Source organism: Pan troglodytes, chromosome 19 (assembly GCF_028858775.2).
Source record: "Pan troglodytes isolate AG18354 chromosome 19, NHGRI_mPanTro3-v2.0_pri, whole genome shotgun sequence".
Classification (NCBI taxonomy): Eukaryota; Metazoa; Chordata; class Mammalia; order Primates; family Hominidae; genus Pan; species Pan troglodytes.
In genome coordinates, this window is record NC_072417.2 from 87,571,014 (window position 1) to 87,595,283 (window position 24,270).

The 24,270-nt window shown below is 46.7% G+C and overlaps 1 protein-coding gene and 1 long non-coding RNA gene across 3 annotated transcripts; one reads left to right on the forward strand and one right to left on the reverse strand.

The window, feature by feature from the left end:
* Positions 1 to 2,514: 2,514 nt before the first annotated feature.
* On the reverse strand, positions 2,515 to 15,429 carry CD300LD (CD300 molecule like family member d). The gene is made up of 4 exons (XM_523711.5): positions 15,309 to 15,429; positions 11,669 to 12,007; positions 5,362 to 5,455; positions 2,515 to 3,261 (listed from the first exon to the last, which is right to left on the reverse strand). The coding sequence occupies exons 1-4, from the start codon at positions 15,346 to 15,348 to the stop codon at positions 3,150 to 3,152; spliced, it is 585 nt and encodes a 194-aa protein (XP_523711.3). The 5' UTR covers positions 15,349 to 15,429; the 3' UTR covers positions 2,515 to 3,149.
* Positions 7,827 to 17,354, forward strand: CD300LD-AS1 (CD300LD antisense RNA 1). 2 transcript variants are annotated; one of them, XR_008540411.1, is made up of 3 exons: positions 7,827 to 8,061; positions 13,671 to 13,897; positions 15,130 to 17,354. It is a non-coding gene; the product is annotated as a CD300LD antisense RNA 1 (long non-coding RNA). The 2 variants fall into 2 exon arrangements; XR_008540412.1 differs by lacking the exon at positions 7,827 to 8,061 and adding an exon at positions 8,065 to 8,136.
* Positions 17,355 to 24,270: the final 6,916 nt, after the last annotated feature.

The window sequence follows — 24,270 nt, forward strand, 5'->3', positions numbered from 1 at the left end:
TGGTGCTCTGGGAAGGGAGTTTGAAGTAATCTAGGCAGCTTGCTGCTTGTGCCTTCATCCTGGCGGGTAAAATCACCTTGAGTGGAGGTAGAACACGTGTATCTGCCAAACTGTGATTCTCTAAGGGCAAGGATTACATCTCTGTTTGTTTGTTTGTTTGTTTGTTTTTGAGACGGAGTCAGGCTAGAGTGCAGTGGCGCAATCTTGGCTCACTGCAAGCTCTGCCTCCCGGGTTCACACCATTCTCCTGCCTCAGCCTCCCAAGTAGCTGGGACTACAGGTGCCCGTCACCACGTCCTGCTAATTTTTTGTATTTTTAGTAGAGACGGAGTTTAACCGTGTTAGCCAGGATGGTCTTGATCTCCTGACCTCGTGACCCGCCCCCCTCGGCCTCCCAAAGTGCTGGGATTACAGGCGTGGGCCACCACGCCCGGCCCCCAAAAGGAAACTCTTGATTTGACCTCCTGCAAACTCCCCAGCCTGATCCTCTTCTCATCACAGTAAATTAAACTCATGGTCCCCTTTTTCTCGGGCCAAACTCCAGTCACCTGGGAAACATCCTTGGCTCATCTTTTGCTCATGCCCCAGCCATTGTGTTAACCCAAGACCCTCAGATCTGTCCACTTTCCTCCATTGCCCTCCCACCTCCCTCTTTCTCCCTGATTACCACAGGGCCTTCCCTCTTCAACAGGCACAAGAGCTCCCCAGTCTGACTCTTGTCCCTATTCACTGTGGCTAGATTGCACTTTTAAAAACAGTTACCAGAGGCGGGGCGGGTGGATCACCTGAGGTCAGGAGTTTGAGACCAGCCTGATCAATATGTTGAAACCCCGTCTCTGCTAAAAATACAAAAATTAACTGGGCGTGGTGGCATGTGCCTGTAGTCCCAGCTACTCGGGAAGCTGAAGCAGGAGAATTGCTTGAAGCCGGGATGCAGAGGTTGCAGTGAGCCAAGATCGCGCCACTGCACTCCCGCCTGGGTGACAGAACGAGGCTCCGTCTCAAAAAAAAAAAAACAAGCAAACAAAAAAACCAACAATGAATATCATCAATACAAAAACCACCATACTGACAATATTAGTACGGGGAAGAGGATGGTGGGAAAAGAGGAAGATACAGAAGTCCTCATCTTTTGCTGCAGAGAGTCAATAGAAAGATTCAATAATGTTGTTAAAAACAAGATGAGAACGTGGGAGCTCAGAGAGTGTTATGAGTTGGTGAGGTGTCCACACTGGGTGGGGGCTGGGAGCAGCGCTGGTCAGAGCCTGGGCAGCAGACAGGACATGGGTCAGCCCAGAGAGGGGCGGCAGAGCTCATGAAGGGTGAGGCTGGGGGTGGGGGAGTCTGGATAATAACCATGATTTCATCATTTTCTAGCTGAGTGATCCTTTATCTTTGAGCCTGTAGACTCCCTTCACGGCACTTACCCAGGTCTTTTTCTTTATTTCGGTGATACTCGTACTTGAACAGTGCCTGATACTTAGTGGATGCTTAGTAAATGTTTTCGCTTATTTTTTATTTTTATTTATGTATTTTTTGTGACAGAGTCTCCCTCAATCACCCAGGCTGGAGTGCAATGGTGCAATCTGGACTTACTGCAACCTCCACCTCCCAGGCTCAAGAGATTCTCATGTCTCAGCCTCCCAAGTAGCTGGGATTATAGGTGTGCGCCACCATACCCAGCTAAGTTTTGTACTTTTAGTAGAGATGGGGTTTCACCATGTTGGCCAGGATGGTCTCAAACTCCTGGCCTCAAGTGATCCACCCACCTCGGCCTCCCAAAGTTCTGGGATTATAGGAGTGAGCCACTGCGCCCAGCATTTTGGAATGAATGATGGTGGGGAGTGAATAAGGGTCTCACCTGGGTACAGAGATTGACCTGACAGAGGGCAGATGGGTGATTCTGGTTCATGTTCCCAGAAGGGAATTTCTGTTACTTAGCCTCTGTCTTAACCACCAGATGATCCCACTGGGCAGGGGGCTCAGTCATTAGAGTCCAAGACTGAGCACCACCCTGGGGACCCAGGCAGGCGGTACTGAGGACCCAGCCATCCCCAGCTCACAGTTCTAGCTCTGGCATCCAGTTTATGGATTATGTCACAGTCCCCAAAATGTATGGGTGATCTCCCCATATACCCCAAATTGAGAGTAGCAGCCAACTGCAATACTCTTAAAAGAGGTAAGAAAATGTAACAATCAACACTAATAGAAAAGTCTTACAGTGACGAAAGGAGACTGTGTTTTCCCATCATCTTCAATCATACTCATCCAGGAATCTCCTGACTTCCCTTCCCCACAAGTGGCAGGAGAGCAGCTGGCACGGCAGCCCGGAAACCTCTGCTCTCTTCTGTACTCATCTTCCTTTAAGTTGGCCCATTACCAGAGTTTGGTTCCATTTTTCTGTTTTCGCGGGTTTAGGATTTTGAAACCCATTATTGACTGGAGACTTGAACCCCACGGAATGCAAAGACAGGTCCGTTAACATTGCATGTGGCTCACAGACCTGAGATCACGAATGTCCACTACGGCACAGGTGCCTCTCGGGGGAAACACATTCTTCTCATGTTTTCTACTGCATTGGAGACCTCAGAAGGAAGAAGGGCTCTGTCAGGCCCCAGGGACTGTGCAGAGAAGGGAAAAGCCCCAGGTGGCATGGCTGCAGGAGATAGGGGACTAGGAGGCTGTTCCCTGAAGCTGGGGCCAGCACTGCCTCTAGAACCACAGTCAATTCCCCATAGAAATGTTGTTTCTCTGCCAGGTGCGGTGGCTCACACCTGTAATCCCACCACTTTGGGAGGCGAAGCAGGAGGATCTCTTGAGGTCAAGAGTTCGAGACCAGCCTGGGCAACGTGGTGGAAGCCCATCTCTACAAAAAAATTTAAAAATTAGCTGGGGGTGGTGGCATGTGCCTGTAGCCCCAGCTACTCTGGAGGTTGAGGCAGGAGGATCGCTTGAGCCTGGGAGGGGAAAGTTGCAGTGGGCAGAGATTACACCATTGCATTCCAGCCTGGGTGACAGAGCAAGACTATCTCTAGAAAGAAAAAAAGAAGAGAAAAGAAAATGTTTTTTCTTCTGTGGGAGGGCCTTTCGCCCTGGACAGGACGTCAATGGGCATTGGGACTCTCATCATCGGGCTGACTCTTCCTCCTTTAAGACCTTCTTTGTGGTCTGTTCACCCAGAGGACGGTCCCCAGCATGCTCAGGAGCAGAGGCAGCTCCAGGAGGAACAGGAACAGGAAGTGGGTGCTCTTGAGCGGGGACCTGTGGGAACACAGTGACAGGAAATGAGCTGCCTCCTGGGTCAGAGGTCTCAGGTCTTCTCAGCTCTATGCCCAGATCCTGGCTTCCAATGTCTATGTGAGGGTAAGCCTGGAACCCCAGACAGGCCAGCCCCTTTGGCGGGGCACAGTCACACTGCTCACCAGCGAGGCTCCCAGTCCTCCCTACACCTCCAGTAAACTCAGCCTGACATTCAAGGTCCCGTCTGCCAACTCCCATCCGGCCTTTTTGGCTGGTCTCCCATAACTCCTCCTCACCTATCTTGAAGGGGTTTAGCATTCCCTGTCTCTACTTACCTCGGCTTCTGCTGCATTCTGCACCCAGAGGGCCTCTCCGCCCTCATCGCTGCCTGTGCAAACGCTACCCACCTTTCAGGTATCAGATCTGACATCATATTCTTGAAGGCCTTGGAGGCTGACCTTGCTCTGACCCTCTTCCTGTGGACCAGCACCTGGCCCTGGGGTTCCTTATGTTCCCTGTTACTTTCTATGGATGTGTAAGGCCCAGAACCTTATTGACCATCAATTCCACCCCCTCACCATCCTCCACCCACTTCCCAGGGTCTCGACCTCCCAACTTGGGCCTTCGTTGTTTCTTTCACCTCAGCGCAACTTGAAGCCACTCTCAGCTCACGGATAAATTTTAAAAATCAGGCCAGGCGTGGTGGTTCGCACCTGTAATCCCAGCACTTTGGGAGGCCAAGGCAGGCAGATTGCTTGAGCCCAAGAGTTCAAGACCAGCCTGGGCAACATATTGAGGCCCCATCTCTAAAAAAAAAAAAAAGACAGAAAAGAAAAATCAAAATTATATCCAACTCCAGAATGCCGGATGAGCCCTCAGATGGGACTGAGGGTATTTGGGGGAGATGGAGGAGGGGCTATACAGCAGGCCACGGGTCAAAATGCCCCCAAAGCTCTTTCCCAGCATCTTCACTCTTGGGGCTCTCCTGCTACACCTCTGGAGTCCTTTGCCCTCTGTCCCCTGACAGCTAAAGTCCCATCAGTTTGCACAAAAGCATGGAGGAGGAAAAAAACAAACAAACAAAAAAACAGTCGAGGAGTCCTAAAGCCAGCTCCGTGGGTGGAGCTCTGCAGACACATTCGCAGAACTCAAGATCGAGTGAATAAAAAAAAAAAAAAACAGAGTTGAACTGCAGAGGGAACTGGCAGACCTTGAGGAGTAGTTCCAGGAGGACTGAGCCAGAGACACGGGCCTCTGCGCTGGGCTCTAGCAGGAGCAGGACGGTCTGTGGTTTGGGCTCTGGCCTTGACCTGGGGGGCTTGACCACAGCAGGCCGTGATGGAACCCAATGGCTAGCTATCAGGTGCCGACCTCTGGGGACTCCTCTGGACACCTCCAGGGCTGGTGAGCATCAGACTAATCCTCCAGACCCCTCTGCCAGCTTGGGAGGGTGAGAACGCCAAACTTCCAGCTTCCCCCTTTCCCTCTAGCATTTTGCATTCCCCTACTCTGGTGTCTTGGGAGAGAGAGGCTGGAACAATATTTGTTCTTGGGCAGAAACTAGGAGCAGATGAGAGAGGTGTCTCTCCTAACCCACTAAAGGCCAAACCTCGATATGCCCTCTTGACCCCAGGAGGTGGGGAGGGCAGGTTCAGGCCCCTCTCCTGCCACCTTCAGTCATGTGGTGGCTCATGTCTGTGCTGCAGAGTTTGCCTTCATGTAGCCAATGCTTAGGTGGGAAATCTTATTTTCCTCAAAGGTTAACTGAGATTGGGGCAGGCCACCGGAGGTTTGCAGTGACTTTACTGATACAAAGACGAAACAGCGGGGGCCTATGGGGGTCCCAGCCTGAGTACCCCCAGAAGACAGGGTTATCAGAGTTAACAAATAAAAGCATAGAATGCTCAGTTAAATTTGAAGTTCAGATAAACAACATATGCTTTTTTAGGATAAGTATAGCCCATGAAATAGTTGGGATATACTTATGCTAAAAATTGTTTTGTTGTTTGTCTAAAATTGCAGTGTAACTGGGCATGCTATTGTTGTATCTGGCAACCCCTGTTAGAGGAGAGGCCATGGGGCCAGGCCTGTGCGAAAGTGGTGGGACCTGGCTCCAGCTACCTGGTGAGGGGGCTGCTGGTCTTCTGGGTGGCTGCAGCTGTGAAATCCAGGCTTGCTGTTGTGGTTGTCCATTCTGGGACTGCAGTTTGTGTGCCTAAACATACAAAGCAGAACACGGTTCACCCCTTCCATGGATGGCCCAGCTCTGGCTGTGGCCCTAAGGCTTCTCCACCTAGGAATTAAGGAGCCTCTGCCTTGGGGTCCAAGACTGTCTGGTCAGCATCCAAAATATTACATGAATTATCTTCTAAAGAGAAGTTACTGAATTATTACCATGTGAGAAATTCTGAGGAGCAGACTAAGGAGGGAATTTGCAATCATCAGTTGCATGGCACAGCTTAGCACACTCGACAGCATTCCGCTCTCCTCTGGCTAGGCTAGCTCTTTTCTGAGTCTCGGCCACGGCCGAGGTGAACTCCTTACCGCCTGTTCTGGAGTGATTCGGCCGCTGAGCTGGTGGCCCCCTCGCTGAGCCACTTCTGGAGAGCCCGGGATTCCTGGCTCTCTGCAGCCAGGCCCAGCGCCCTCCACCTCCGCTCTTCCCTCTCTGGCCGTTTCCTGTCTTCCAGCAGCTTCCCAGTCTCACCCTCCCTACCCCTGTTGAAGTCTGGCTATGTCTGATGCATCCCAGCCTCTGCTGTGTGCCAATTCCTGCTGGACCACACCCTACTCACGCTGACGGTGTGTGTAGTGAGTTTTGATATTCAAAGTTTGCTTCAGGAGCAATCTAATAATAAGAGATCACAGCATCATATTTGTCTTTTTATATCATTTTTCTGGGATTAAATCAAGGTATAACTGACACATAATAAACTGTAAATATTTAAAGAGAACAATATGTTAAACTCTGATGTATGTGTATACCCGGTAACACCACCACCATGATCAGGACAGTCAACACATTCATAATCCCCATGCCCGCCCTCCCCCTTACTCTGTCCCCAAGTGTTAGGGACTGAACCGTGGACCCCTAAAAATTATATGTTGATATGCTAGTCCCCAGTACCTCAGAATGTGACTGTATTTGGAGACAGGACCTTTCAAGAGGCAATTAAGTTAAAATGAGTTTGTTAGGGTAAGTCCTAATGCGATCTGACTGGTGTCGTTCTCTGAAGAGGAGATGAGGACACACAGGGAGACACCAAGGCATGCGAGCACAGAGGGGCAACCGCAAGAAGGGGTAGCAAGAAGGCAGCCACCTGCAAGCCAGGGAGGGAGGCCTCAGGCTCAACTGAACCTGCCAACACCTTGATCTCGGACTTCCAGCCTCCAGAACTATGAGAAATACGTTTCTGTTGTTTACGCCACCCAGTCTGTGGTATTTTGTTGTGACAGCCTTAGCTAAGGGATGATCCATTTTCTCTTACTATCAATGAGTTGGCATTTTCCAGAATCTAATATAAATGGAATCATACAGTGTAAATCAACTTTTAAGCTGGTTTCTTTCACTCAGCATAACTATTTTATCATTGGTATATCAGTAGAACATTCCCTTTTATTGCAAGTTGTATTCCATTGTATGAGTATTTCACTTTTTTTTTTTTTTTTTTTTTTTTGAGACAGAGTCTCTCTCTGTCACTCAGGTTGCAGTGCAGAGGCATGATCTTGGCTCACTGCAACCACTGCCTCCCAGGTTCAAGCAATTCTCTGCCTCACCCTCCCAAGCATCTGGGACTACAGGTTAGTGCCACCATAGCCAGCTAATTTTTTTTTTATTTTTAGTAGAGATGGGGTTTTGTCATGTTGGCTAGGCTGGTCTCAAACTCCTGGCCTCAAGTGATCCACCTGCCTCAGCCTTAACAAAGTGCTGGGATTACAGGCGTGAACCACCACGCCCAGCCTGTATTTCACATTTTTTTAAAAATCCACTCACTTGAATTGTTTCCAGTTTTTTGCTATTACAAATAAAGCTGCTATGAACATTCACATACAGGTCTCTGTGTGAACATAAAACTTTCTATTATTTTGACTAAATATGGAAGTGCTGAGGGGCTGGATCATCTCTGGCAGGCATACCTTTCATGTCTGAAGAAACTGCAAACTCTTTTCCCAGGTGGTTGCATCATGTGCATTCCCACCTGCAGAGTATGAGGGCTCCAGGTACTCGAGAGTGTTTCCAACACTTGGTGCCAAGGTCAGTAATGTTAACTTTTGTTACAGGCCGAAAGAATGAGAGTCATGACCAACACAGTATACCACTGGAGGCTATATGAGCGAACAGAAAACTGTTCTCATGAAAGCAGGATGTTGGAAAACCGGCAACGGTGTCTGCTGCCCGAAGGGGTGCTGAGGGCAGTCACACCCCAAGTGCTGTGTTCCTTGTGATTATCTATATGAACATCTGAAGCCTGTTGTACAAAGAAAGCAATTGTGTGTACCTGTGATAAATCAAGCAGCTGACCAACCATTACCTCTCCTTCCCTGCTCTTTCTACCTAATAAATACGAAGGGCTGTAGAAGCTCAGGGCTCTTGTTCACTAGAAGCAAGGAGCTCCCTGACCCCTTCTTTCAAAACAGATCTCTTTGTCTTTGTCTTCATTTCTGCATTCGTCCCCCTTTGTTCAATCCCCTAGCAACCAACAGCGACAAGTGGTGGCCGGGACAGGAACGTGAGCAAAGAAGGTCTGCTGGAGCAGAGAAAGAGAAACTGACAAGACGAACGAGAAACCCTGGGACAAGTCTGCCGGCAGCCAATAAAAGGTCAGTGCCCTAAAGAGGTACTGGGAGCGGCAGCAGATACAAGGTCAGTGCCCTAAAGAGGTACTGGGATATCAGGTCAGTGCCCTAGAGAGGTACTGGGAATGGGAAGTTTTCTGAATAAGGGTAACATGGGGCAGAATTTGTCTATTGAGGTGCAACATTATGTGCATTTGCTTAAAGTTTTACTTAAACAAACTGGTGCTCAGGTTAGTTCTCAAACATTAATTAAGATGCTGAAGAAGGTCACTATACATAACCCATGGTTTCCACAGACAGGCAGTCTTGATGTAGAAATTTGGGACAGAGTAGGACCAGGATTAAAACGGGCTCACCAAAAAGGTCTTAAATTTGATCTTTTTGTTTCTTCTGCTTGGAGTTTAGTCCGTGCTGTCCTCCTGCCATTATCTCCTTCTTATTCTGCTAGACAGCAGGAATCATATTCCAAGTCTAAAAATCTGAAAAAATATTTTGTCCCACCCACAGTACCAATTAAAAATAATAAACAAGAGAAGGAGGATGAAAACTGGCCTATGTCACCCCCTCCAGTAGTAGAAACATCTGTACTGCCTCCTTCAGTAGCAGAAATAGAGACCCCAATACAAAGAATTTTATGCTCTGCTGCTATAGCTGGAAAGCCCTTAGGACCTTGCGCTTTTCCTATTTCCATAAGGCCCGATCCAAATAATCCTCAGCAGTTTATTCATGAACACACCCCACTACAGTTTAAGTTGCTGAAGGAATTGAAAGCGAGTGTAGTTAATAATGGAGTACAAAGCCCATTTACTTTAGGATTGCTAGAATCTATATTTGGTGCCATGTGCCTTCCACCCTTTGATGTAAAGCATTTGGCTTGCACTTGCTTGTCTGCTAGTGCATACCTGACATGGAATTTAAATTGGCAAGAACTGTGTGCAGACCAGGCTAGACAGAATCGTGCTGCTGGACACGGAGACATTACAGAGGATATGCTGTTGGGTAATTGTCCTTATTCAGACCTGGAACATCACATGGCACTCCCAGACACTGCTTATAAGCAGTGTGCCTTGTCTGCTAAACATGCCTGGGCCACAATTCCTGAGGAAGGGGTCCCAGTACAATCTTTTTTACATATCATGTAAGGGTGGCCAATGCACATTTTCTTGCAAGATTACAAGAGGCAGTGAAGCATCAGATTCCTCATACTGCGGCTACAGAAATGCTAGCCTTAACTCTAGCTTTTGAGAATGCAAATGCAGATTGTAAATGTGCACTGGCACCTGTGAGATGTACAAAAAACTTGGGAAATGTTCTCAAAGCTTGTCAAGATGTGGGAACTGAGCTTCATCGCTCTACAATGTTGGCTCAAGCAATGGCTAATTTAGTAGTGGACAAATCTAAAAACGGCCAAGGAGCAAATCCTAAAATGGGAAAATGTTATAACTGTGGAAAAATCGGACACTTCAAAAAAGAATACCGTCAGACCTTTGGGCAGAAGGGATCTTATAATGCAGCCCCCCACCCCAGAAAAAATGCCAGGACTTTGCCCTCATTGCAATAAAGGAAATAACTGGGCTAGTCAATGCCACTCAAAATTTCATCAGAATGGCACCCCCCTGTCGGGAAATGAGAAGGGGGCCTGGACCCGGGCCCTACAAACAATGGAGGCATTCCCTGTCCAGCCCACAGCCCCATCTCAGGGATAGGTTCCCGGAGGCACATTGATTCCCTCTCCCCAGGAACACCTGGAAGCTCAGGATTCGATCTCCCAGTCAGAGAACGGGTAACGTTAGTGGGAGGAGACAAACCCACCAAGATTCCCACTGGTATTTGGGGACCTTTGCCAACAGGATATATGTGATTAATTTTGGGTAAAGCTGTCTTAATTTACAGAGCATTACCTTAGTCCCAGGAGTTATTGATTCTGATTATGAAGGAGAAATTCAAGTAGGGGTAATGTCACAAGGTCTTTGGGTTTTTGAACCGGGAGAATATATTGCTCAGCTACTGCTTATTCCCTGCCAGTTACACCCTTCTTTACGGAGGTTGGGAGTTCAAGACCAGCCTGACCAACATGGGGAAACCCTGTCTCTACTAAAAATACAAAATTAGCTGGGCATGGTGGTGCATGCCTGTAATCCCAGCTACTTGGGAGGCTAAGGCAAGAGAATCTCTGGAACCCGGGAGGTGGAGGTTGTGGCGAGCCGAGATCGTGCCATTGCACTCCAGCCCGGGCAACAAGAGCGAAACTCCATCTCAAAAAAAAGAATTGATATTATCCTGTCCTGAACTCACCAAAGGGCCATCTGAGCCTGAAATTTTCTTTGTGAGAAGATGGCAAATGACAAATTCTATTTCATTAAAAGATATAGAGCTATTCCAGTTATCTATTTCTTCTTGTGACTGGTAGTTTGTGCCTTTCAAGGATGTTTTTCCATTTCATTTAACTTGTTGAATATATTGGCATAAAAGTTGTTTACAACACATATTCCCTTATTATTCTTTTAGTAGCTATAAAATCTGTTGTAATGTTACCTTTCTCATTTCTGATGTTAGTAATTTATATCTTCTCTCTTGTTTTTCCTGATCAGTCTAGGTAGAGGTTTAACAGTGTTTCTGATGTTTTCACAGAAAACGTATCTCATATCATTGATTTTTCCCTATTACTTTTGTTTCTGATTTCATTAATTTTTCATTGTGGTCTTAATATTATCTGTGTTCTGGTGTTTGCTTTGAGTTTACTTTGATCTTTTTTTCCCTAGTTTCTTGAGCTAAGGCCATTGACTTGAGGCCCTTCTCCTTTTCTGACACAGGGACTTAGTGCTATAAAGAAGTTCCAAGAAGGCACTGGCAGGGATTGGGGTCTCTGGTTACCAGGGAAGGGGGTCCCTTTGGCCTGTGGGCTGAAACTGGAACCATCACCCTGTCATCTGTGGGCAACAGACTCAGGCACTGAGCTGTGCGGAGAAAAAAAAAATGTGCCTAGAAAGACCTAATCCCATCCTGGAGGGAGCCCTGGGAGCCATGGGGTCATTGAAGAGATCCCCTCAATCCCAAGCGGTCCTTCAGGGTCCTATGAGACCTGTCTTAGTCTACTTTTTCTTGCTTATAATAGAATATCTGGAATTGAGTCATTTATAAGGAAAAGGAATTTGTTTCTTACAGTTATGGAGGCTAAGATGTCCGAGGTTGAGGAGCCACATCTTGTGAGGGCCTTCTTGATGGCAGGGACTCTCTGCAGAGTCCCAGGGTGGCTCCAGGCACCTCGTGGTGGCGGAACTGAGTGTGCTAGGTCAGGTCTGTCTGCCTTTTCTTATAAAGCCACCAGTTCCATTCCCATGATAACCAATTCATCCTTTAATCCACGAACGGATTAATTCATTCATGGGAACTCTGCCCCCATGACCCAGTCACCTTTTAAAGGCCTCTTCTCTCAATACTGCCACACTGGGGATTAAGTTTCAACACGAGTTTTGGAGGGACAAATATTCAAACCATAGCAAGACCTCAGGACTCAGCCACCCTCTGTCACAGGTCACTCTGAGTGACAGTTAATTTACTCAAGTGGGACCTCAGGGACCAGGACAGAGCAGGACCTGAGAGACACACACGTATATACACTCCCTCTTACCTGGGTTAATGGTCACTTGAACTTTGACCCCAAGATCAATTCCAGGTCTCTCAGTCCCACACCAATAACTGTCAGCATCATCTCTTTTGAGATTCTCCATGGTCACGGTGAACATGTGGTTTTTCTGATTGTCCCTGATGGACACTCGATTCTTCTTTACCTCCTGCTCTGATCCATTTGTTTTAACAAGGATGTTACAGTAATTCCAATCAGCTCCTTGACACCACCACTTCAAGTAGGTCTCCCAGCCTGAGCCGTAAGCACACTGTACAGTCAATGAGCCCCGCTCCGAGCCATTCACTGTTGTTGGACCAGTGATTTTAGCGGCAATGGAGTAACCTGGAAAACGCAAATTCATGTGTCGTCACCTCCCACCCCAAGCGCAGGGCCACAGCCTCGTGCATTGGGAGCAGCGGCCAAATCCAACTGCCTTATAACAGTCAAGGAAGCAATACATTTTCCTCAAGATAAATCTTTGTCCTTCAAAATTCCACTGGGTCAAAGTCACCAGGAAAATCACTGAAGAGCACAACTGCAGATCCCCAAAGAAACACAAATGTTGGCATTGAGCAATAATAGCTTCCTGCAGTTCACCCCTCTCCCTCTCCCTATGGCCAACAAATCTTTATATTCCAAGGAATGCTCTTTGGCCACCATCTTTGTATTATACTGGTCTGATGGGGAGGAAATGGCAGAAGGCCCTTTTCCAGAAGAATGATTGTTGCCTTGATGCTTGGCTGTTCCTAGTGGTTCTAATGGTTTCTGGTGGCTCTGCTGTAGTTAATCACCCTGAATGAATCCCTTTGAAATCAACCAAATAGTGATGCCAACTGGTCTCTATCTGCTATGGGATCCACATCACACAGATCTCCATTTCGCCATACATTGTTATAAATTCCACTTCCAAAATTCCTAGGAAAAGCTAACTTTTAAGATAAACACAAGTAAAGGTTAGGTATAAACAGAGCAGCACCCATTCCACACCCTTCTGCATCTTATAAGTTCTTCTCTAAACATAATGGACATGATTCAAGTCAGTTAAAGGGTTAGGAACGGGCATACCTAATTAGCTCCACTTTTCAAACAATTTGCTCCAGGACAAGACTAGTCTCCATGAACTTGTCAGCCTAATCTTTCACTTGAAAACAATTCAAAACAGTGGAAATACCTTAAGTGAGAGCTTTGCCAGATATTCTTTAAATTCAACTGACCTAAAGGGAGACCCATCTAAAGAAACGATTGATTTTGATGATTTATGCACTGGCAATAAACCATAGCTGTGATTACTGCAGCATAAACTTGAGATGGAACTAGAAGCACATTGGAGCACTTGAAGAAGCCCTCGGGGCAATTCCTGTGGCAGGAGAGAGGTCGTCTCTGAAACGCCAAGAGACACCCAAGGTCGTGGGTAAGAGCTCAGGCTGTGCCAGAGTGCTTGGGTTTGAATCCTGGCTCTACCACTGATAAGTTTTGTGAACCTGGGCAAATTAACCTCTCTGTGTGATATGGTTTGGCTGTGTCCTCACCCAAATCTCATCTTGAATTGTAGCTCCCATAATTTCCACATGTTGTGGGGGGCACCAGGTGGGAGTTAATTGAATCATGGGGCGGTTTCCCCCACATTGTTCTCGTGGTAGTGAATAAGTCTCATGAGAGTTGATGGTTTTATAACGGGAAACCTCTTTCACTTGGCTCTCTTTCTCTCTCTTGCCTGCTGCCATATAAGACATGCCTTTCAGCTTCCACCATGATTGTGAGGCCTCCCCAGTCATGTGGAACTGTGAGTCCATTAAACCTCTTTTTCTGTGTAATTTACTCAGTCTCGGGTATGTCTTTATCAGCAGCGTGAAAATGGACTAATACACTGTGCCTTCGTTTTCTATAAGTGGGAATAGTAATGGCATCTACCTCTATGTTACTATATTATGTTTGTTATTATTATTATTATTACCCCTGGATGAGTGAAAACTTTAGACTTCATCGGAATATCTTGAAAAACCAGGGTCACCATGGTGGGAGCGGAAGACAATTTCACCATAAACAGGCAGAGCTCCACAACCCAAGGAATTCCTGGAACAGAAATTGGACTCCATGCCCAAATCTGCTTTCTATGGCATCTGAAGGGAACTAAGAAACTACACACGACCTCCTGGGGAAAGATGGGTTTAGGGGCTTCATTTGTTCACTCTGAAAAAAGTTCTACATCAGAATGGAAAGACAACAATTAAGGTAAATATTTAAAGAAAAAATACATCTGGAAGTTATTTATAAGAAATAAGAGCTGGGTGTGGTAGCTCACACTTGTAATATAACAACTTTGGGAGGCTGAGGCAGGAGAATCGCGTGAGCCCTGGAGCTTGAGAGCAGCCCTGGCAACATAGCAAGACTAAATAAATAAATAAATAAATATTAGCTGGGTGTCGCACCGCATGCCTGTAGTCCCAGCTACTCACTCAGGAGGCTGAGGTGGGAGGATGGCTTGAGCCTGGGAGGTCAAGGCTGCAGTGAACCCTGATCCCAGCACTGTACTCCAGATTGGGTGACAGAGCACACCCTGTCTCAGAAGGAAGGAAAGGAAGGAGAATATATCTGAAAATTGTTTACAGAATATAAATTTGAAGCCAGGCATGGTGGCTCACACCTATAATCCCAGCACTTTGGGAGGCCAAAGTGGGAGGATCACTTGAGCCCAGGAGTTTGAGACCAGCCTGGGCATTAAAGTGAGTCCTCATCTCTACAAAAAAAAAATAATAATAATAATAATAATAATCTATTTTAAAAGAAAATAAATTTGAGATTGGAAGGAAAAATTTTCTTACAAAGCTTGATCTGAGTATAGATAATATGAGAAGCACATAGATTTGTTACATTTTAACAGAAATGAAAACACTACGTATCAAAATTTGTTGACATGACAGCCAAAGCTGTACTCAAATATAAATCCTTGGGAAAAAGGTTTGATGATTCCTCAAAAAGTTAAACATAGAATTAACATAGGATTCAGCAATTATACCCCTAGATATATACCCAAGAGAACTGAAAACATATCTCCATACAAAACTGTGCTATGAAAGTTCATAACATTATTACTAACAATTTTTAAAAGGTAGAAACAACCCTAAGGTTCATTAACAAATGACTGGAGAAACCAAATGTGGTATATCCACTGTGAAATACTATGCAGCCATGAAAAAGAATGAAGCGTTGATTTGTGCTACAACACAAAGTAACCTTGAAACATCATGCTAAGTGAAAGAAGCACTCCAGCCTGGGTGACAGAGCGAGACTCCATCTCAAAAAAAAAAAAAAAAAAAAAAGTTCTTCAAGAATGGACTCACTCATTAGTTCCTTCCTTCATTGATATCTGTTCATTCATCTGTTTATATGGAACAGTCAGGGTTGAGAACCACTGTTCCAACAAGATGTTATACTTGTTGTTTTGTCTTTGTTTGTTTCTGCAGCATCTAACACAGAACCTGTCAGATAACAAAAACTTGATTGCTATTTAATGAATATGGGCATGGATGGATGAATTGGCGCTGTCATTTTCCCTGACATGTCTCCTTCCTGAGAACAGAGCGTCTCTGTCTCCAGGCCAGCCGCTGTCATTCCAGTGCCTTAAAGCTCCAGCCACACTCACCTGGGAGGATGAGAAGCAGCAGAGCTGGGGACAGCCACATGGTCCTGTCTCCTCTCCTCTCCTTGGTGATCACAGGTGTCCGGTGCCCTTCAGGGACTTGAATCCAAGCTCAGAAGTCAACACCGCAAACCTACTCAAATCTCCTTCAAGTTTCTTGCTCACTTCCTGTTACATCTGTAGCTACTTCTCTTTTTACATATTAGGAGAAAAGAGGTGTCATTCTTTGAAAAGACTAAGGTACAGTGTATGTTGCAAGGTGTGCCCAAACTTTTGTGCATGTGGAAAAGAAAATGTGTCCGGGACTGGTCAGGTTTGCACGGGAGTGCACATAGGAGCCAAGGAGCAGGAGGAGCCAGGAGGAACCCAGGCATTGAGGATCTGCGGGATCTACTGCCTGGAGGAGAGGACGGACAAGGCCGGCCATAAGGAGTGCGGGGAGAGGAGCACTTTGGGAAGACCACAGTGCACAAGACTCACACCCAGCCTTGCTGGAGAAAGCCCATGCCCCAGGCTTCTTCCAGGCAGCCCCACTGTAAGACATCTCATTGCCTCTTCCTGCCCTGGGCTGTCTGACCCACTGCCCCTTCCCCCAGGAACGCTTCCACTGGGATCATGAGTCACTCTGAAGCCACTCTGAAGTCACTCTGAAGCCAAAGCCGGGCTCAGTGGGGAAGGTCAGGAATGGAGAAGTTGCCTTTTCTCGTTAGCCTCCTCTTGCCCTGATTTCATCCTACCTATCCCTGCACACTTTCCCCTGGCTGCTGTTGTAATCTACTTGTTCTGCTGACGCCCGAACTGACTTTCCCAGTCTCTCCCCACTTTCTTTAGTTGGTCCCTTCCCTCTTTCTCTCCCTTTCCCTCCTGAATCGATTCATTTTGTCTCTCCTGTTTTATATTTTCCATATCTGTGGGCTTTGTTCTACATTTGGGGGGCTTTTTATATTGTTTATTTCATGCTTTTACTTTCTCTTCCAATCCTTGGATCAAATATTGATTTTAGAGACTGTATTTTTATTTCGAAAAGTTTTTTTGGTTCTTTGATTACTGATGTTTTTCAAACTCTCTTCTGTTCCTTGAACTATATCCCTCCACTCAGTGGTCACATCTTTGTTTTGTTGTCTGCTTCTTCTATATTATGAGCCTTCCTCAAGTGTCTGCTGATTCTTGGTTATCCAATCATAGTTGAGAACAAGATAAAGTGTAGCTAACTGAGACCTCAGAGTATGTAGGAGTAAATAGTATATAAAATAGCTCTGGTGGCTCATGCCTGTAATCCCAGCACTTTGGGAGGCCAAGGCGGACAGACCACCTGAGGTCAGGAGTTCGAAACCAGCCTGGCCAACATGGAGAAACCCCATCTCTACTAAAAATACAAAAATTAGCCAGGTGGTGGCACACGCCTGTAATCCCAGCTACTCAGGAGGCTGAGGCAGGAGAATCGCTTGAACCTGGGAGGTGGAGATTGCAGTGAGCCCAGATTGCACCACTGCCCTCTAGCCTGGGCAAAAAAACTAGTTCCAAAAAAGACACTTGTACACGCATGTTTATAGCAGCACAATTTGCAATTGAAAACATAGGGAACCAGCCTAAATGCCCATCAAGCAATGAGTGGATAAAGACAATGCGGTGTACATATACACCATGGAATACTATTCAGCCACAAAAAGGAACAAAATAATGGCATTCACAGCAACCTGGATGGAGTTGGAGATCATTATTCTAAGTGAAATAACTCAGGAATGGAAAACCAAATATTGTACATCCTCACTTATAAGTGGGAGCTGAGCTATGAAGATACAAAGGCACAAGAATGATACAACGGACTTTGGGGACTTAGGGGAAAGGATGCAGGGGATGAGGGATAAAAAACTATACATTGGGTACAGTGTACACTGCTCCAGTGATGGGTGCAGCAAAATCTCAGAAGTCACTGCTAAAGACCTTATCCTTGTAACCAAAAGCCACCTGCTCCCCAAAAACTATTGAAATAAAATAAAATATAAAAAGAAAGAGAAAGAAAAGAAAATAGTTCCAATTTATCATGCCAAATTGTTTGAACCCTTGATTCTTTCTTGACTTACAAGCTACACTTTAAGGTGCGTGGGCAGAGAGAGGTCTTCTAAACTCTAGAATGAAGAGGATTGAAGTTGAGCTCCAGCATTCTCACTGCCATGGCTTCCCCAGATATTATATTAAAGTAAAGAATTCCTGCTCTTTTGCCTGGGGGTCAGTGCCTGCCTCCAGGCATTTGGGGTATATGTAAAGATGTACATGTTTGGCCGGGCACAGTGGCTCACATCTATAATCCCAGCACTTTGGGGGGTCGAGGTGCGTGGATCACCTGAGGTCAGGAGTTCAAGACCAGCCTGGCCCACATAGTGAAACCCCGTCTCTACCAAAAATACAAAAATTAGCCCAGCATGGCAGCGCACGCCTGTAATTCCAGCTACTTGGGAGGCTGAGGCAGGAGAATCACTCGAACCTGGGAGGCGGATGTTGCAGTGAGCCGAGATCACACCATTGCACTTCAGCTGGGGTGACAGAGTGAGACTCCATCTCAAAAACAAAACAAAACAAAACAAAAACATGTTTGTGGAACTGCTCCATGAACAAAGCTCCAATTGGGTCCCCAGTGTCCATTCCCACTTCTGACCCACACTCTTCATCACACCTGCTGGCTCTGAGTTCAAAGCCTCCCCTGAGTTTTATCAGGTGGGTCAATTAGAAGTAGGAGTTGCAAAATGCAATTTATTTTATCTGCCCTTTACTCTGAGGGTACACCCAATATGCCCCAGACCACCATACCCCTAATCTTTTGACACGGCAGGCCCCTAAACCAGTGTAGGGTTTATCTCCCAGCCTCTGGAGCACATCCAGTTGCTAGCCTCTTCTTGTTATCAGGTGCAATTAGCATGATGTCATAAACACAGGGGACTACCTTTATGTTCTGGGCAATGGCTGGACGATTCAGGTTTCTTAGAACAATACTACGAGAAGAAGAAAATTAACACAGTCCTGGAACAAGACTGTGAAAGTATACTGTTGTCCATGCCAAGCGAATGCGCCTGCCTCTGTTCCTCTTTCCTGATGGTGGCGGAAAGGATGCTTTTGCCAGATCAACAGTCACACACAACACACCAGGTTATGCTCATCTATTCTAGTAAACCTGTCACTGTTGGCACAGAAGCTGGAAATTTGGCTATTCCTTTAATATGGTGGTGGGTTTGTTGTTGTTGTTGTTGTTGTTGTTGTTTTGTTTTGTTTTGTTTTGGAGACAGGGTCTCACTCTGTTGCCCAAGCTGGAGTGCAGTGGCACAATCATAGCTCACTGCAGCCTCCAACTCCTGAGCTTCAGTGATCCTCTTGCCTCAGCCGAGTAGCTGACACTACAGTTGTGCAACATTGCACTGGCTAATTTTTTTTAAACACTTTTCGGTAAAGAAAGGATCTTGCTCTGTTGCCCAGGCTAGCCTCAATCTCCTGGGCTCAAGTGATCCTCCTGCCTCAGCCTTGCAAAGTGCTGGGATTACAGGTGTGAGCCACCATGCCCAGGCTTTTGGTTTAGTTTTCTCTAGCCCATTGACCTTGGTAAATTAAAGGCAGATCTAGTGGGACCACTGCCTTGTTTTCTTTGTCTTGGGGGGTGGCACTGATCTCTGTGTTCCTGGCAGAATGTGATATTGTTTGGGATTTACTATCTTGGCCACAGCAGAGGGACAGCCTCAGCGGCTTCCCCTTGGCCTTCCCCAGTCTGATCACTTTTACCACACAGACCAGAGAGTCAGTATTCATATGCACTGGTTGCTAAGTGTATCCACTTCTATCATTTCTAAAAATCAGGGCAAGAACCACTGGGCTGCCTCTCTTGTCTCTAGGATCTTGATTTTGCCTCTGGTTCTACTCAGGACTCGCTGCCTGGTCCAAGTGCTCAGCTTGTCTCAGACTGCCCAGTGACTCCACCTGCCCTCTTCCCTTCTGGAATTCTCTCAGCCCCATTGCTCCTATGGAGCTCAGTTATGTAATGGCATCTCCTCCCGTGAGCCTGGCCTACAGAGACAGCCACTGCTGAGCTTCTCCATAATGCTAATGCCCCATCACCAACATAGTTCTTATTTCCCTGGTATTGGAGTATCCTCCAGGGCATCCCAAGGATAACACTCATTAAATACTAATTTAGTGAAACTAGCATATTTTACCTGAAGACGCAATCAAATAATTTCATGTGAGTCTTTTTAAAAAACAACCTTGTTTTTTTATAGCAGTTTTAGGCTCACAGCAAAATTGAGCAGGAAGTACAGAGATTTCCCATGTACCTCCTACCCTCACACAGGCACAGCCTCCCCCATTATCAACATCCCCCACCAGAGTGGGACATCTGTTACAATTGGGGAATCTATATTGACACACCATGACCATTTGAAGTCCATGTTTGCATTAGGGTTCACTCTTAGTGTTGCGTATTCTATGGGTTTGGACAAATGGATGATGAGAGCATCCTATAGAGTAGGTTCACTGCCTTGAAGATGCTCTGTGTTTCCTTGAGCCTTTTGATCCCTTCTTCCACCCTTCCATGACATCTTTACATCATTGAATGTGGGGTTTTGTTGCTTCTAAGCTTCTCAGGGCCATCCCAGCAGTGCACTAGGACCAGTCTCCCAGCTTTGCAAGTGGTGAGTCCTCCTACATTGCATGGATGAGTACCTCTATGTTGAAAAACCCTTCCTGGCTCAGCACTATAGTCCACTGCCCTGGGATCCACTCTCACACACACTCTTCTAACTGGTTCATGCCAGCGTATATTAGTTCTCCTTTTCCCTTAGCAGCCCAGCGTGTCCCTAGGTGGGCCAGGCTGACACTCAACGTTGGTTATCGGTCAGGAAGAGAAATGAGGGCAGATTCCTCAAGTAGATCCTTAGGGGGCAGCAATTTCTGGTGAGGCATCTGCTTCATTGGAGACCTCAGCATCAACTTCAACAGGGGAGCTGTTACCTTCTAACAAGCATCAGGCTGCTCTGCAGTGGGAGGCTCGAGGGCTCAAATGAATTGTCAAATGTCCCATCTTCAGGTTCCTACTTTTCCCTACAGGAGCCTGACTTGTTGAGGCTAAGGATTGAGTTTTCACTGAAGTTTCACTTCTCTTAAACTTAGGTCTTGGCCTGTGTATTAGTCCGTTCTTATGTTGCCAAAAGAGAAATACCCGAGGCTGGGTAATTTATAAATGAAAGAGGTTTAATGGACTCACAGTTCCACATGGCTGGAGAGGCCTCACAATCATGGCAGAAGGCAAATGAGGAGCAAAGTCACGTCTTAAATGGCAGCAGGCAAGAGAGCTTGTGCAGGGGAACTCCCCTTTATAAAACCATCAGAACTCATGAGACTTATTCACTATTGCAAGAACAGTATGGAAAACCCCGCACCCATTATTCAATTACCTCCCACTGGGTCCCTCCTGGTGGGGATTATGGGAGCTACAATTCAAATGAGATTTGGGTGGGGACACAGCCAAACCATATCAGCCTGATCTACGGCACAATTTTTTCTCCAGATAAAGGGAATGGGGATCCCTTCAAAAGCTGCTAAGGAGGGTACCAGAAGCCCGCCAAAGGCATGGTCTAAAATGTTCACAGCACACTATGCATCATGGCCCTGAAATTGAAACTAGCTGAATGCCCATAAATAATACATTTGAAAAAATCATAAAAACAACAAGAAAAGTGTTTCAAATTGTGCACTTTAAATATGTGCAGTTTATTTTATCCCAATTATACCTTAATAAAACTGGGAAGGAAGGAAGGAAGGAAGGAAGGAAGGAAGGAAGGAAGGAAGGAAGGAAGTCTGTCTGTCTATGGTCCCTGAAGTCCTGCCCCCTCCCATGAGTTCTTGGCTCTAGGCAGCAGCACCAGGGCTCACCGAGACACTCCAAAATCCCAAGAGAAGGTGCAGCCTCAAACATAAACAGAAGGCCCGGATCACACCTGTAATCCCAGCACTTTGGGAGGCCAAGGCAGGCAGATCACTTGAGTCCAGGAGTTCAAGACCAGCCTGGCCAACATGGCAAAACCCCGTCTCTACTAAACATACAAAAATTAGTCTGGTGTGGTGGCACATGCCTGTAGTCCCAGCTACTCGGGAGGCTGAGGCAGGATAATTGCTTGAACCCAGGAGGCGGAAGTTACAGTGAGCCAAGATCACACCACTGCACTCCAGCCTGGGTGATAGAGCAAGACTCTGTCTCAAAAATAAATAAATAAACAAACATAAACAGATGCTGCTCCGGGGCCTCCTCCAGCACTTCCTCCCCAAGAACTGACCCATCACGCCCTCCTCTGCTCCCACTGGCAAAGCTTTCTGCTGCTCTGCCTCTAATCCCCCACCCCTGCAAAGCCCTTTGCAGGTGAAGATATGATGGGCTTTGTCTTAGGAAGGCTAAACTGACAGGGGGTTAAGGAGGGAACACAGCAGGGAGTCGGGAAGCCCCAGGGCCATGGACCAGGCACAGTAATAGACCAATCTTAGAGTGAAGAGGACACGGAATTTAATTTTGAGCACATCTGAGCTGTTAACAAAGTGGGTATCTCTATGAAACAACCAATAGGCACTGGAAATGACAGCCAAGCACTGAGGCAGGAAATCAGGTGACAAACTGCTTTTGACAGTCTTGTGCATAGAGGTGACTTTAGAGTGCAGGTGAGGACACTCCCTGGAGAGAAGGGCCCCAGAGGAGAGCATCAGGACAGGCTCCTGGAGATGCAGGGTGGTGGGGGCGGGAATGGATTAGGCAGTGAGAGCAAGGAGGGGCTTCAGCAAAGAAGGAGGAGAGGAAGAGGGAGCAGGTGACAGAGGAGGGAGGGGACCATCTAAAGGAAGAGGGGGGAGTCTGGGAAAGTCACTTTGGGGATCAACAGAGCAAGCAGTTTCGGTGCAGTGAGATTGGCCAAAAGCCAACTGCAGGGAAAATGTGCAGAGATGGGGAGGAAGGAACCAGAGCAAAGTGGGGCTAGAGAAAAAAGGCAACTTCCCCTTCCCCAACTACCTACCATGAGCCTCCAGTTTGGAGTGACTCAGGACCCCAGAGGAAGCTTTCCTAGAGAGGAGCACTGAGTCAGGCTCCAGAAGAGATAACAGCCCAGGGCTGGAAGGGTGGTTTGAGATGCCCTGCTGTGGGGCTGCCTGGAAAGAGCCTGGGGCACAGGCTGTTTCTCCAGCAAGGCTGGATGGGAGCACTGTGCTGTGTTCTTCCCAAAGTGCAAAGCCAGCGCGCCTCGATCAATCCCTTCCCTCCACGCTCTGAGACAAAGCCAGGGCGCCTCCATCAATCCCTTCCCTCTACGCTCTGAGGCAAAGCCAGCGTGCCTCCATCAATCCCTTCTGTCCACGCTCTGAGCCTTACTGTACTCCCTGCCCTGTGTTGTTGGCAGATGCTCCTAAATCACAGACAGCTGCAGATGGAGCCCAGGCCAGGCCTGGACCATTTACTTCCCCAGTTCATTGAAGACGTATCGTCACACCACACACACTCCTAAAAGACAGCACCACGTTTCTCTTAATTCATGAATTTAGGAAGTAACTAAAGAAAAAAAAAAGGAAGCAGTTGAGAAAACAAACCAAAAAAATGATTTAGACAAGTAGGAAGCAGTTTGCCTCTGGGTTCAGTTACAAGTTGCTGGAGGGCAGCTGGTATTAACTCATCACCAGGGAGACAGCACAGACAGGCAGGGGCATGTGGTGCTCACTGGTCCTGTTCCTTCTCATCCTTCCAGGTAAGTGGGCCTGGGGATTAAGGAACTGGAACCCAAAAGGCTGGGCAGGAAACAGAGAGGGTCTGTGCTGGAGGGAAGGAGACAAGCTGGGGAAAATGCACTCATCCATGCACTTACATATAAGAAAGCAGGAAGGAAGGAAAAGAGAAAAAAAGGGAGGAATGTTTTGTTATCTGACAGTTACTAGGTTAGGTGTTGGGGAAAGAAACAAAAAACATAAATAGTGTCAGGTTTCTAGGATTCTGATTCTTCTCAACCCTGGCAGATGATAGATAGATAGATAGATAGATAGATAGATAGATAGATAGATAGATAATTGATAGACAGACAGATAGATGATAGACAGATATAGATAGATAGATGATAGATAGATAGATAGATAGATAGATAGATAGATAGATAGATGAGAGAGAAGTAAATGGATGGATGATAGACGAGAGACAGATAGATGCATGGACAGGTGGACAGATAGATGAAAGAATAGATAAATAGGTAGATACATACATACTTATATACATGCACATATACACATATACCCAAACTTAAATGCATGAATCCCTGAGGAACTTTAAAAGAGCACAAATACTCAGGTTCCAGCTCAGACCCACGCAGTCGTGGCGGGGTTCAGACATCTGGCTAGTTTAGAAGCCTCCACAGCTTGTCGTGAGTTGTAGCTAAAATGGAGCAGCTCAGAGTTACAGGGAGGAAGACAGGCAATAAGGCAAGGATGTCATCGCTCTCTGGAATGTAAGTCAACCCCACACATCAGCCTGCTTGAGCTTCTGCTCTGGATGAGCCAAAGACCAGACCATTGTTCAAGGTTGTAAGTACAACAACTGAGACAGATACAAAGTGGTCTGGTGGCACCAAAGTGGTCTGGGGCCGAACCAACCCTTCAGGGAGGGGAATAAGGGCTTAAGTCCATCAAGCAAGGAAGAGACAACTTCCTGGGCAAAGAGAGCAACCTGTGCAAAGGTATGGAGACAAAAATAGCATGGTGCTTAGGCAAAGAAAAACAACTGTGCACTCAGTGTGTGCACAGGTGTGTGAGTGTTGGGGGGGTGTGTGTGGGGGGGGTGGGTATGTTTGGTTCCATGAAACTTTATCACATGTGCAGACTCACAGGAGAGGGTTTTTAGGGGTGTGGGGTGCAGTGCCAGTGGGCGGAGGAGTTGGGGGAAGTCAGGATGTCTACCTGTTCA

Bases quoted from the DNA above. Each gene is read 5' to 3' on its own strand.
- CD300LD (XM_523711.5), bottom strand. From the start codon at position 15,348: ATGTGGCTGTCCCCAGCTCTGCTGCTTCTCATCCTCCCAG. The intron at 12,008-15,308 runs GTGAGTGTGGCT...TGCGTTTTCCAG, and splicing joins GCTGCTTCTCATCCTCCCAG to GTTACTCCATTGCCGCTAAA. The intron at 5,456-11,668 runs GTAAGAGGGAGT...TTGTATGTTTAG, and splicing joins TCAAGTGACCATTAACCCAG to GCACACAAACTGCAGTCCCA.